Source organism: Heterocephalus glaber, unplaced genomic scaffold (genome assembly GCF_053883595.1).
Source record: "Heterocephalus glaber isolate CG9 unplaced genomic scaffold, H.glaber_assembly_v1.0 deba00001457, whole genome shotgun sequence".
NCBI classification, from domain to species: domain Eukaryota; kingdom Metazoa; phylum Chordata; class Mammalia; order Rodentia; family Bathyergidae; genus Heterocephalus; species Heterocephalus glaber.
The window spans coordinates 19,878,828-19,893,810 of record NW_028258305.1 but is presented as its reverse complement, the minus strand read 5'-3'; the positions used below and the strand labels follow the sequence as shown (position 1 = coordinate 19,893,810).

The 14,983-nt window shown below is 39.5% G+C and overlaps 1 protein-coding gene across 2 annotated transcripts in view; it reads right to left on the bottom strand.

Annotated features, from left to right (window-relative positions):
• Nucleotides 1-12,869, bottom strand: part of Fshr (follicle stimulating hormone receptor) — a 194,319-nt gene extending 181,450 nt beyond the window's left edge. For both annotated transcript variants that reach the window (XM_004839469.3, XM_021253847.2), the window contains exon 1: nt 12,634-12,869. In XM_004839469.3, coding sequence (XP_004839526.1) covers nt 12,634-12,785 — 152 coding nt within the window. In that variant the 5' untranslated portion in view covers nt 12,786-12,869. The remainder of the gene's footprint in view (nt 1-12,633) is intronic.
• Nucleotides 12,870-14,983: the final 2,114 nt, after the last annotated feature.

Sequence of the window (14,983 nt, the reverse complement as noted above, 5' to 3'; positions counted from 1 at the left end):
AGCACAGTACACCCATAGTTAGTGAGTTTAACAACTTGGAGGAACCTCGACAATACTATATTAAGTGAAAGGAGCTAGTAACAAAAGAAATCATATCAGATTCTACACACAGGGAAGTCCAGAATAATTCATAAAGACAGAAAGTAGATTAGTGTCTGGTTAGGACTGGGTGAAGGATGGCCATGTAGAGAAGTGGTGGCTAAAGTATATGCACGGGTTTTCCTTTTGAGGTGCTAAAAATATTTCAAAATTTATTGTGGTGATAACCTCACATATCTAAGAAGATACTAAAAGCTATTGAAATGTACATTTCAGTAGGTGAATTGTACACTGTATGTATATCTCAGTAGTTGTTTGTAGAACAGCAGATGAAAATAAAATAAGATAGCAGTGGAACTGATGTTCATTGAGTATGAGGGGTAAGTTTCAGGTGGGAAGTTGACTGTGCTTTGTGGGAGTACAGGGACATGTTTTACTCTGTCTCCCGCAGAAGCTTAGAAGTAGCAGGCTTAAAGTTTCTGCCATTGGAATTAGAGGATAGACAATGATTTTAATCACCCATATGACCTTAGACAAGTATTTTCATTTTACTGGGCTTCATTTTTATTCATGAAACAAGGGGAGGGAGGGAGGGTACACTGCCTTAAATTCACCAAGAGGGCAATTCTCTGATTCGAAGAACAAAGTGGGTGTTTACAGGACAAGACTTGGCCCATAAGGAATTCTGAAAAGGGTTTTTTGGTGTTTACCACCTATTTTGCATTGTACACCCTTTCTCAACCTTTCAGTTCCCTTGGTAAAAAGGGAAGCCCATTTACCGAGGGATATTCTCAGGTAAATACATCACTCTAACAGTTTCCTGAGGTGTGTTCTGTAGAACACTCACAGATTGTACAGAGTTGGATGCTTCAGAGAGCCTATAGGATGTTATGTGCATGTGAACTGGGGATATAGCATGCTGTGCTTTCCAAACTGATTTGACCGTGGAAAACCTTTAAAATACTTTCTTTTTATGGAATGTTTTATGGAATTAGGGCTATGAAGAATATGTTTTCATAAGTTAGAGTAAAGGGCTAGCTTTAAAAGCTTAGGAGTTTTATCCTTCAAGAGAATTTTATATTTCAACTGCAGTCTTAGAAATTAGGGAAATTTTAAGGGTACAGGATTGCTTTATTAATGATGGTGTTGTGACAAGAAGAGATATTTAGAGACAACTGAGCTACCTTGATGCCTCTCAAATCATATACCAAGCTACAGTCCTCTTATAGTAGCCTTGGCCTAGACATTAAATTACAACCAAAATGAGAAAACAGAGACACAATTCCTCAAATCTAGAAATAAGTGTTCAAAAACAGGCTATGAGGTCATATTAGATGAATAGAAACTTTTTTTCTTGAAGTGTATGTAGTTTTTGACACATCCAAGTTTCACTTAGCTCAGTGAAGATCCCTTATGGAATATTAACTGTGACTTCTGACCTCCATCAATCCCTTTATTCCACAGGCCATTCACTGCTGCTAACCCTCCACACCTGCAAACGACCAGCTAATCAGACTCCAGAATTAGTTATTTCTCAAGAGTCATCGTTATAAGAAAGGTGCAAAAGACAATAGAAAATTGCAGCCAGCCCTATCAACTGCCTCTTCTATAAACATGCATGTCACTTAAACAGCTTTCTTGCTTCATTTTTTTGTACCAGGAATTGAACTCAGGACCTCACATTTGCCAGGCGGGCACAACAACGTCTGATTATTTTGCCTGAAGTTTGCTCAATCAGAATCCGTGCTTTCACAATATATTCCCCTGATTTGCATGCACACTGGAGATCGAGAAGTGCTAACTTGGAAGACTTTAGAAAATGGAAAACAAAACTAATATGATTTACTCTGGACGGTCCCTAGAATACTCAGGAGCTGGAGGCAATGGTTATCCCTGGAAGTGGGGTGGGAAGTAAAAAGAGGATGAGATGGATAAAATAAAGATGGTTGGTGAAAAGTTTCTTTAACAGGCAGCCCAACTTCCTACTCAGAGCAGTTAGGCAGGAGCCCTTACCTACTTGTGCAAAATGCCAATGATGTAGTCCTTAGAGGGAGTGAAATTGTTTCTGGCCTAGAAGGTACCAAGTGCAGCAGGTACAACTTATGAGTATAGGATGCAGAGATACCATACACACACACCCCTTTAGCACTTTTCCCAGCAGCCAGCAATGCAAGAATGCAGGCCACGAGGGCTTCCTCCTCTAGGTGGAAGTTTGGAAGAATCTTCTCCAGGGAAATTGATCAGCCTACAGTTCAGGACTTAAAGATTTTGAAGCAGTGATTCCTCAACTTAATGACCCTACTAGTTTTTTTTTTTTTTTTTTTACTGAGTTCCCTATAACTCTTGTCACTGCTGGTGTTCTTTCTACAGATTCTTCCCCATGAGATCTGCTCCCAAGAGTTGGTTTGGAGTTTTCCTATCTGGCTGTGGGAACTGTTTGTTCTTTTCCACTCGTCTCAAGTATTTGTTTGGGTGAATTAGATCCCATTCCAAGACTGTGTGTTCTTATTGAAGGAGTTCAGCAGATTTTCACAATCAGGGCATGATAAGTAGTTTTGCTACTGTTCTCAAGATTCCAGATGACCTCTTTGCTGTTCATCATAATTCTAATATTTTCTTTTGTTGCCTTTTCAGCTTGTTTTCTGACTTAAAATGGTCTTGTTGCATTTTCTGCTGCCCTGCCCCCAATATACACATTAGAGAAATGCCACACTGCTGGTCCACAAAAGAGATACCAATCGAATGAAGCTTTTTCCTTTCCTCCCTTGATCATTAGGTAGTCTTGGTGGGCACATGGCACTGGCAAGGGTTTGGGGATGCCTGTTGGTATCTGCCCAGGCTACAATCTGACAATGGAACGAGATTTTTTTTTCTATTTAACTTGCTTTTATTTCCGGTACTGGGAATTGAATTTAGGACCTAGTGCTTGCCAGGCAGGTGTAGCGCCACCAAGCTAAATCCCTGGCCCTGTTTTTCTATTCTAAAGGTAACATAGAATACAATTATTTGAAATTTAGAAGAAATGAAAGTTACTCATGAGTTTAAGAGGATGTGATAATTCCTTATTAATGTTCTCCTTATGCCTAAGTGGAGATTTTTAAGGTATGTTGTTTGTAGAGGACAATGGGCTTTGTTAAGGCAAGTTTTATGTAATTATCAGCTTTCAGAGATTGTGCCCAGCTGGCATACCCAGCCCATCAATAGGCAAACTTTACCTAAACACATAATAGCATTCATGAACACAGCAGCTTTAGGAAAAATTATGAAGTTGGAAGAGACAATGGAGCAGCCTCAATTTTCCCCTTTGCTGCCCTTTTCCAACTTCTGTGCCAGTCTCTTTTACCCAAACTCAAAGGATCCAGTCCCTTGTAATTTTACAGTTGGAAAAATAGTCAAATTTAAATATTTGGACATCTGCCGATTAAGCTCTATCATTAATTTGCTGGTGTTCATTTGTCATTTTACTTTATTTCATATCAGAATTCTCCTTGTAACATAAAGCAAAGATCTGCTTACTTTTTAAACAACAGAGTATTTGGGAAAGGGCCCTGCACAACTCCAGAAGTCAATCCTAAATTAATCAGAAGGGGAAATCTAGATGGGATGAACTGAAATTAATGAGGATCTTCTCATTAGCTTTCTATCAGCACCAGACAGGCAGCCTTCTCATTGGCTCTCACTGGGCATCTGTCTCTTCTAGCTCCCAGTCTGTGATTTTATATTTCACAAAGCAACATGCAATTAATTGTCAAATTAGTGGTTTTGAGAATGACTATTCTGGGTTCTGATGGGGATTTTGATTGTTGTGGATAAGAGCAAGGAAAAGCATGATTATCATTACTTGTTTGAAGTTCTTTTTTAGCTGCTTCTTAAGAGCAGGGACCTTGTCTCCTATTGATTGTTTTTTCCCAAGTGCCTAGTACAGTGTCCTGGACATACAATCCACACACATTTGCTATTGAAAGAAAACTTCATGGAAAATGAGCCTTTTTATTGTATTCCAAAGAAGAATAATACTGGAGTGGGAGACTATATTTAGGCTGGAGAAAACAAGAGTATTTGGTAGAGGAACATAAGATATATTTGGGAGCTGGGAAATAGAAAAAAGCTCATAGAACAGAGGGCTGAAAGTATGGAAAATGTGTGAGAGATAGGAGAGTTAAGTGGATGTTAAAATATGGAGGATTTTGTGCAAATTTAGGATTTTTGCTTTTTGTCCTGGATCCCAGCACAGCAGATGAGAGCAGGACAGAGCTCAGAGTAGGGCTCTGGAAAGGAAAAAGATGAGGCTGGGAGGACAATGAGACACTGTTACTGTGAACTAAGGGAAAGATCAGGTAAGATCTCTCTTCCAGGATATGATGCCATCCTCCAAATCAAACTTTTGTAGACTTTTGTAGAAGGGGTCAAGTGTTTTAAATTGAAGCCACTGCTACAAGGCCAGGCTTCAAGGCCTCAGGGGTCTCTGGTTGTTGTGTCCTTCTGATTCCAAAAGGTCACTGGGAGATGCAAAGTTCAGTCACCTGCCAGCCTTTGTTTATTGCAAAATCAATGTCAGAGCTGGGATCTCTCACGATTTTTTACAAAAGCTTCCACAAACTGGGTGTTGTGGCACATGCCTGCAATCCCAGCACTCTGAGAGTGCTGAGGCACAAGGATTCCAAATAGCCTGGGTTACTTAGCAATTTTGTAAGACCCTATCTCAAAAATTTGAAAAAAAATCACAAAGGGCTTGGGATATATCTTTGTGGGGAAACCCTGGATTCAATACCTTGTGTTGAAAAAAAATCACAAACCCTAAAAGAAACAAGAAAAGTGTTTGTGTGGGAGTTTTCCATATTGCTTTTCAGAAGAACAGAAGTGTCTATTAAACCCAAGAGAAACAACCTCACCCATCAAATTCTACAGCTGGGATCAGCACAATGCAGGCATCATGCACTGCTGGACTCCAGGGGCCTAGAAAATGTTTATTGGTTATGGGAAGCTTTGTGCCAAGATGTTTGTAAAATCAAAGCATTTTAGAAGCGAAGGAAATAGCATCATTCTACCCAATCTTCCAACAGTTTGCTCATGAGGTTTCCCCTGGACATCCTCAATTAGTTAATCTTTATGTTTCATTGAAACTTAAACTTTTAGCATCCCTATTTTGTAGAGGTTTCCTCAGCTTGGTATTGGGTAAGGGCTGTGCATTTTCCACCTTTTCTGACCTACAGTTCTGCAATGGCTGAGCTCTGGATCTTGCTGAAAAAGATCTGGGAGAAGAGATGAAAGGGGGAACTCAAGCCATTCATAAGATTAAAACTGTAACTGAGTTCAAGTTCATAGCAAGAGTGGTTGCTTCATTCAAATATTTTTCACACATTCTTTTTAGATTTTCAGATCTGCCAGTTATTCCATGTGAAAGAACAAGGTAATGGCACGTTTGTGTCAGAGACACAGAGTATGCTCTGAGATGCTTCAGGGGAGGGCAGATTAAGAACAAACATCCAAATCTCATTATAATCAGGTCCTAGGCAATTAAAAACTACTCTCTTTCCTAGTCGACTTTGTGGGATGTATAAGCTGACTCAAGTATAAATAAAGGGAAATTGGAGAGTCTAAATCTAACAGCTTAAAAAACAGTGAAGTCCAATCAACCACAGTGACTGGATAACCCAACTAGTGGCTTTGAAGAAGGTTAATCAAAAGTTAAATGAATTTTCCTTTTTCCATCATGATGTCCTCTTTCTGAAGCTCAGGCTTCTTTTGTGAGGACTTGGGTGAGGAAGGACAGCAGGCACCTTCAGGTAAACAGGGGAATTTGACCATCACCTAGTGAGTACAGTTCTGTGCTATCCAACCCTTACTCTTCAATTGCTGATAATGACTGTAAATTATAGCTCTTAGCCAATTCTCAGGGCAGAGTTCATCTTCTACTTTAAAAGATTCTTTTCCTGTAAAGTATTTTTCCAGGTACTGCATTCTATAGCTACTTCTTTAGTCATTTTTCTGACTCCCTCTGTAGGAAACGTAAAGGTCTCTTTCCCTCAGCCCAATTAAATTGCAAATGTTGGACACTGTCATCACTTCTCACTAAGGTAGGCACCTGATTTCGAGTTAAGAGAAAGGATTATGTATGTATTAGCATGAGCCTGGTGTTGTTTGTTTTTTTCAAACAAGTATCTAAACAAAGCAGAAAGGCAAATCTGGACTTGGGCACCCAGGGCAATCTACACAGTTCAATGTGTGGTTTTGATAAGCAGACAGAACTTACTACACCCACAGAACATAGGAAGCCTAACATTCAAGGTTTGAGATCTGATGCTAATTGGCAAAAACAATATTTTCTGGAAGTTTCTGGCTGGTTTATGGTGGTTTTGTTGGTGGATTTCATTTCTCTTTTCAATATCCCTGCTAGGTGTAGAGAGGAAGGTATTATTACTGAAATCAAGAGAATTGAGTGGTGAGCCTAGAGAATAGACTATTCAACTTTTAACTTAGGAGACTTATTTCTCTCTTTTTGAATAAATTAATGGATTTTGGAATGACATACAGGCACTTCTTAAAACAAACACATAAAAAAGCAAGGAAAACAAGAAAACTATCAAATCCTATAGTAGCTCACTGTAGGAGAGAGCAATAATCATCTTTTATAGAAATCTTTTCTTCAGTATCGTGAGAAGCAGAGCAAATAAACAGATGTAATTCCCTCTGATTTATTAAATCATTTGTTCTACATGTAATGAGGGACCCGAACATACATTGCTTTGAACCAGGCACAATAAGTAGCACAAAGGAAATTTTCACTGCAATTGAAGGAATAAGACACACATAAAAAATTAAAAGGAAAATAAGATTAAGTGTGAAATGAACTGCATCAGGGTTCAGAGGAAGATGAGATTAAATAAAGATGGAGTTGTAAAGGATGACTTCATGTAGGAGATCAGCTTTGAGTGAGATTATGGTAAGTAGGATGCATTGCAAGAAGTAAAAGTTAAGCTCAAGCAAGACACATGACAGGAAGACTCAGAGGTGGACACGCACACTCTGTTGGAGAGAAGCCCCTATCAGCCTTTTGGGGTTGGCTCCTGTTGGAGAATGAAAGGTGAGCTACTGAACTACCAAATGAGTTTGAATTGGGAAACCCTAAGTTGGTGTCAGTGGTGTGTTATGAAGGAAACGGAATTATGATATACAGGGTGGTTTGGAGAAAAGAGAGATTATTAGGAAGGGGTAAATTAGGAAGTGATTATAAAATCCAGACTTTAGGTAGTCAGGGCCCAGGCAACAATGATGGCAATGAAGAGGGAGAATTGTTGCTATTAGCAACATAAAGGGTGTTCATAAACTGATTAGATATGAGTGATTGGAAAAGTTTGAAACCTATAAGACAGTAGCATGTAACAGTACTTCCCTCATGGCTACAGTCTATACTTTAGAATCACTTTTTCTTCAAGCCTCTTTGTTATATTTATTAGCATATATTAATTTTACAAAATGATGGGTGTCATTATGACATCTTCATACATGTATAAAATGTGCTTTGATTATATCTCCTCTCCCTAGTACCTCTCCTTTTCCCTTGTTCTCTTCTCCTTCTGTAATAGTCCCCTTCTACTCTCATGTTATCTTTTTCTTTGTATATTCCACATATGAGAGAAAAATTCGATACTTGCCTTTCTGACTCTGACTTATTTGTTTAATATGATGACTTCTACTTCGATCCATTTTCCTGCAAAGGCATGAATTTGTTCTTTATGGTTGAATAATACTCCACCGTGTATATATACCCATTTTCTTTATTCATAGAATCACTTTCTTTATGAGAATATGCCACATTTTTACATAGCTACTTCTAAGGCACAAAACCATATAAATCGACATAAGGGTGTATTTCTAGCTGTTATCAAGTAATGAACTGGGGGTCAGAAGATCTGGCTGTTGTTCAGATAGTAGAAGAGATTCTTTCTGGTAGCTGAAGTTGGATAGATCAGCCTTTCCTAAAGTGTGTTCTGTGGAATATTAATATCTAAAGATGCTTTTAGGAAAAAGATTGCACAATTAAGTACAATCAAGGAATCTGCAAACATCAAAAACCCTGTTTCACCTGGAAATCATACAATTTACTGGCTTCCCTTTTAGCACAGAACACTGATACATCCCTCAGAACTAAATGCCTACTAAGAAAAGACTAAACTAGGAATGCTTTCAAGCTCCTAAGTAAATCATGATCTATGGTCATGAAATATGGAAAATGATCTAAACCATGACAACAAGACAAAGAATATAAGGCAAAGAAAGAAGATAAAAAAGGGTTAAAGACAATTGGATAACTTGAAGTATGTGCAAGCCAAATGAGATTGCAAGGGGACATGGAAGCTTGCTGAGAGCAAAGGATTCAACACAGGTAGTCCACATCACAAACCCAGTACTGGGCACCCTAAGCCAAGAAATAGCATCCATGGAACCTTCTTTCCTTTAGTATCTGACCTTGGTGAAGAAAAAGATGGCTGTATTCATATGTCTTAGATTTAAATTTTCAGGTTAAGACTGTATGTATGGATTATCTTTAGGAATTATAACTCTAGGAAGAAGAAAGCAAGATCAAAAGAACCTTCTTTGACTCACTGATTGCCTGACATGGAAGCAGTTTCTGGTATAAGTCAGAAATCAGAATTCCTTTTATGATGGTCAGAACAAACCTACCCCTTGAGTTTGTGGCAAATGGCAACAGCCTTAGGAAAAATATTTCCTTACTCAGACAGTAGGTGCATGGAGGTTAAGCATGGAGGAGCAAAGATTATTCTTAAACAAGAGGGAGGTTGCAAACTATCTCAGAGTAATAAAAATCTTCCTATCAATTTTTCCAAATAATTCTCATATTTGTTGACTCATTTGGTCCTCTGTGGAAAGTGGGTTTTGCCTAGTTAGTATTACATAGACGAGGACACCATCATTACCACCACAAACCATCATTGTCATCCTCACCAGCGATAACAACAATGACAACATGGGAGACATGGTACTAAGATTTTTACCTACATCAGCCACAGCAATTCTGTGTGAGTAGACACACATTATGATTTACCTTACACAGCCAAGAGCCCAGATAATAGAGCAAATGTGTAATGGCAACACCTGGGTCTGAACTAGTATTTCTCTGATTCTAGACACTGTATGATCTATGGCTTCTCAGAAGGTGCAAAATGCTTTTGCAGCTAGAAGATGAAGTGGGAACACTACATCCAAATTTCCCCAACTGCTGATCTTATTGACCTAGTTTAGGGTCTCTCTAAACTAGATTCCAGGTTGCCTCAGGCTGTCTAAACCCTAGGTAAGCTATTAGCATCATGCTGCAATGAGCACATTCATGCTCATTCATCTACGTGGCGTCTATGGCTTCTTTCATGCTACTACAGTTGAGCCAAGTGGTTGCAAAAGACACTGTTTGACCTATAAGTCTGACTTCTGGACCAAACATGCCAGAACATGTTTTATTTCCTCAGAAGAAAAGAAAGGAGTCAAAAGACACACATTGTACCCATGCAAAAGTGACACAAATAGATTCTCATTTGTTTCTCAGCTCTGCTGTCCAGGAGCTGCAGGGATGACTGCCCAAGTTATTCAAGTTGTCCATGACTTGTCTAATTTGAAAAACAGAGCAATAATACTAAACTCAGAGATCTAGTGTGACATTTTAATGAAGCAGTATGCAGAAAAAATAAAGCAAACAGTTGGAGCTAAGTGGCAAATGGAATCTATCTGTCTGTTGGTGGTTCATCTGTGTTCTTTCGGTGTTTCTATCAGCATGTGCATATCATACAGTATAGGCTATCTTTGGTTATAGCCAGCAGATACATGAAATAAAATGAATTTGCTGCAAGGTAGACAGAACAATAGGATAGAAATGTGCATGGTGAGATGTTGGGGTTGTTTTCTTCCAGGTGAGCCTGAGTAACAAAAAAGTGTCTTTATGTTGATGGATTCAGCAATTGCAGTTGGGAAGCCCAGCTATTCCATTTACCTACAACTGATGTCACCACTGAAGTCATTACCCAAACTTGGAAGACTGCAAGGGGAATTAGAAATACTTGGTTGAATAGGCCATTTCATCTCTCTTCTATCAATGTGCCCTGATTCAATCCTTTTAAGCAAGAAAAATAAAGCAATTGGTCTTTCATACAAACAAGAATGTCAGGGTGCCAGTTCACTGGACATTTTATCTGCTTTTCAGTGATTAACACACTAAAAACAATCCTGAAATAATTTTTCTATTTTATCTAACAGCCAAGGAAACTCTGCTCTTCTTTCGCTCAGCTCATAAGATCTTGACAAAAAGACTGCCAAGGTAAGGTTTAGGGCAGCCCAACTTGAGCCTTACTAAGGAGTGTGCAGAGGAGGGCATCTTCCTGGTAGCTGTACAGGAGGACTTCAGTCCCCAGAGCTCCATTTCTCACGTAGAGGAAATGGCCAATAACCGGCAAACACTTTCTTCCTCTTTCCTGGTTATATGCAGCTTTGTCCTCTACTGGGTATATTTAGAACCAGGCTTTGTCAAGAGTGTGAAATTTGTTTCTGTCTAACTTGCCATCTCCCACGATTGCTTTCCATAAAATATCAGTGTCTCATGTTTTCTTTTCTTAGGTGCAAAATGCTTTTGGATAGAGGTGGATTTTAATCATTTATGTATTAGTATTATTAAAAAATTGGATATTTGCTCATTCTACAGTCATTCATACACATATGGGGCCTGTGACTTTGAGTTATTGGAGTGGATCTTTCCCTTCCCTCCTTCCCTTTTTTCTTCCCTCCCTCCCTTCCTCCCTCCTTTTTTTCCTTTCCTTCTTCCTTCTATCTGTCCTCCCTTTCTTTTCTTTTTCTTTTTTTTTTTTTTTTTAGAATAAAAAACCTTTTGTGGTAGAGAGATTTCAGACAGCAGATAGGTTAGTGTGGAAGGGAATTTTTCTTTTTTTTGGTACCAGGGATTGAACTCGGGTCCTTGTGCTTGCCAGGCAGGCTGGGGAACCATTGAGCTCAATCCCTGGCCCATGGAAAGGAATTTTACAGGTAGAAGAGATTCATCCTAAAATTAAATCTCATTAAAGGCTCTCTGCTTTAACAACTGAATAGCATTGCTGGGCCTATGGGGAAACACTGGAGGAAGTAGAAGAGGTCCAGGAGAGGAGAAAGTTGGTGTAAGGGAGGAGGGGAATCTAGATCTTGTAGTGGTCACAATATTCTAACCAAGCAGGTGGTATGAGAATCACTTTAGAAGTGTGGCACCTGTGGCTCAGGGGGGTTCCATAGTCAGTAAGAAGTCAATTGGGAGTAAGTGACTTCTTGCAGGAACTCAGGTCTGTTGGCCTCCTCCAGTGTTTAGAATGACCTAGCACACTAGATAGTGCTCTGCACAGGCGCATTTTCAGCATAATCAGGAAGAACTGTTTCATGAGAGGGAGGGTAGCCAAAACACAGAGGCTGCCAGGCATTTCCCCTGCCTCTGCCGCTGCCGCTGGATAGGCACTGAAGATGGGATGTGAAGGGGAAAGTGACAAGCAAACACTTTGTGTTTGTTCCTGAGCACAAATCTGAGGTGCACCATCAACATGTTTGGGTGTCAGTATGGCAATCTGTGAACTGAAAAAGATATTTCCTTCTGCACCAAAATAAAAGTAATCAATAACTTTAGGGGCCAAATGCTGAAACAGGCTTCCATCCAAAATAGGGATTCCATCAGAAATCCTTGGAACGAAAGCATTGGAGGCTGCACTTGCAGTTCACAGAGAAAGTAGTCTCTGCACAGGCCACAGCCCTGCCTCTCTGTGTTCTTCTCCATCCCACACAAGGCTCAGGGAAAGACTGGCTGAGACCAAAGGCTTGATTACCAGTTTGGGCTCTGCTTCAACTCACTGTAAGACCCTGCACAACTCTCTTTTCACACATTAGATCCAGATCCCTAATTTGCAGAATGAAAAGATAGCGTGAAATGATGTCTATGCTCTTGCCTAGCTACAGAAAACTGCTTACTTCCTGCTAAAACAGTTCAGTAAAAATCTAAAGTTGTAGAAGAGACAATCTTACCTTTCTCCCTCCCTCTCTGCTTCCTTCTTTTTTTTTCTTACCTTCTTCATAGTCCTTCCCCTTTCCCCCCCAGGAAGCAAAATCTCAGCTCAAGAACTAATTGCTCCTGCCTTCAAAGACACAGAGACTCTGCCATTCTTGACTTTGGTGTCCTCAGGAGATAGACCTTGTGTATTCCACTTACATCAGCCCGTCTTTCTGCTCCAAATGGAGGTCTCCCAAGTTTTCTACTTTGCTTTCACTTTTGCTTTCCTAGCTCCACTAAAGACAGTGCAGAACCCTGGAGCAAAAGTGTCCAAAAGACAACTTTTCCCTTTGCCTTTGGATCTGAGTTTCCCCACTGGCCTTCCCTAAGAAATACTGGTTTAAACTTGCACCTCAGATCCCTGGGAAGCGGCAGGGAAGAGTGTGGGGTTGGCGGAGGTTGTCCAGGCAGGACTCTTTCAGCCCCATAGATATCAGCCGCATGTGAAAATAACACAAGTGCTCAGTGCACAAATGCCAGCCACACAGCTGTCCCGCTCTGATACTCACAGCTCAATTGCATTCCGAGGGAGGTCAGAGGGAATCTCTGTCACCTTGCTGTCCTGGCAGAGGAAGACCCGGTTAGAGCAGTGGCAGAGCCGATGATGACATCCAGAGCTCCAGCTCAGGAATGCCAGCAGAGACAGCAGGAGCAAGGCCATGCTCCTTATCCATCCACCTGCTTCCCTCCTGCACTGACAGTGAAAAGTCTCTGACTCCAGAGGCTCTACACAGTGCCCCTAGGAGAAGAGGCTGTTTGGAGAACTGGTAAGGTCATGTGACCACCAAGGGATGCCTTGGTCTTTGTCATCTGCAGACCAATAAAATTCCTGTGTGCTAGCAGCAATTTGGGGGGCAACATAAGCTATTCCCTTGCTCTTCCAAATTGGGTTTCTTACACCCTGACTCAAGAAAGACAGCAGATAGACCCTGGATGCTTGTTTGGAATAGTTTGTGTTTGCTCTCAGCACACTTGTTCCACTGACCCCCATTCTGCTGTCAACAGAGTGATGTGATTGAATTTCCTCCCAGAAAGGCACAACCATCCTAGCAGGTATCACTAAGAGGGATCCTGACAACAGAGAAAGGGAACTTCTTCAGGCTCAGTACCACCTTCTTCCTCCTGCCGAACCCAGGTAAAATCAGACTACCTGGATTATAGTCGCTGATCCTCTTTCACACTGTAATCAACCAAAAAATGAAAGTATTCAAACACAGGCAGGTGGGTTGGCAAGCCCAAGGCAGGCAAGAGATGCCTCTGATGGGCTTATCATGGAGATGGTCGACCTACCACATTCATATAAGGATGGGGCTACATTTCTTTCGATAAATGCCATCATGTCCCCTCTTCATGCATATAACTTTCTGGCTTCTCTCATTTCTAGGGTCTGAAGATTGCCTTTTGGCTGCTGACACAAGAAAATTTATTAAATCTACACTTTTAACTTACTTTTAAATGCTTCCTGTAGGTGACAGCCCTGACCCTTGGCATCCCAGGCAAGGGATCTGAGGAATGCTGGTAACTTTTTTTAGTCAAGGGCTTTCTACTTTCAACTCCAGAATCTATGAAGATTAAAAGGCATAAAATTCTCTAAGATCATACCTAGAACTTATTACTTGCTAAAATTCATTTCAATACCAGTTTCAGATCATTTTTGGCATAAAATCGAGCCTTATGAAAACACTATAATATATATCTATCCCATCCCTCCTTTTCTGTCCTCTGCCTCACCAAAGAATGGTGTGAAATAAATAAATTAAATTAGGAGAAAAAGTGAAGCAAGTCATTTGGGGGCTAAAGCTGCTTCCTAGCTTTTTCTGGGAGCAACTGATATGTTCTAACTCTGAGATTGGAAGATAAGGGCAGTATCAATGTGAACTCCATATCGTTAACAGTTTTAGCTAACATCAACAGTTAAATTAGTTCACTCAAAAATTGATCCAGAAATCATAGTCTTTCAGATACAGAAAAGACTTAATCCAACAGATGCCTAAATGTTTAATTCACTTTAAAATATTCCTATTAATGTAAGAGAGATTTGTTGCTTGTTCTTGAATAATTCCAGTGAAACTCATTACTTATTGAACTTCCCACCCATTATTCTGTTCAACAAATGCCCACTTAGATTTTGAAGACTTCCAGTTATAAATAAATTGTTCTTTATATGAGCTGAGGTCATTTTAAATTTAAGATTTTGATTCTAAAAGTTGTGTCATATTCACAACTTATAGATAATATATGTAACATAAATGTAATTTATTAAACACCATAATATATAGCTGTGGGCTAAAGAAAAAGGATATAACCAATTTGTTGCATTTATTTAGAAGATCCTCCCTTAAATCCTCTTATGTTTCTATGTTCAAAGTGACCATTAACATGAATTTCATGTTTATCATTTCTTTCATTTAAAATTTTTTATCATACTTCAAGTAATCTTTTGCTACTTGCCGTTTTACAATAACTTGACATTTCTAAGAATCAGCCATGTTCTTAGGTATAGCTATAATTAATTTTCATTACCATATAATGTTCTATTTTAGATTAAATTTATGCTTTAATTCTCTTATCATTTTTATCTTGAGGCCCTGAAAATACTTTCTTATGTTTTTTTCTAAACATTTTATATTTTTCCCTGTAAATTTTAGTCTTTGATCTGCTTGGTACTGATATTTATGTATGGTGTCAGTCAGGGGCTGAATTTGTTTTTATTTAAGGGCATATTGGTTTTTATCCACATGGGTCAATAATTCTTCCAGAACCATTTATTACACAGACCCTCTTTTTGCCCCTAATTTATAAAAGTAATTGTTTATCCCTTTATTCTACACGACACCAAGGCTACATTGTTTTAATTAC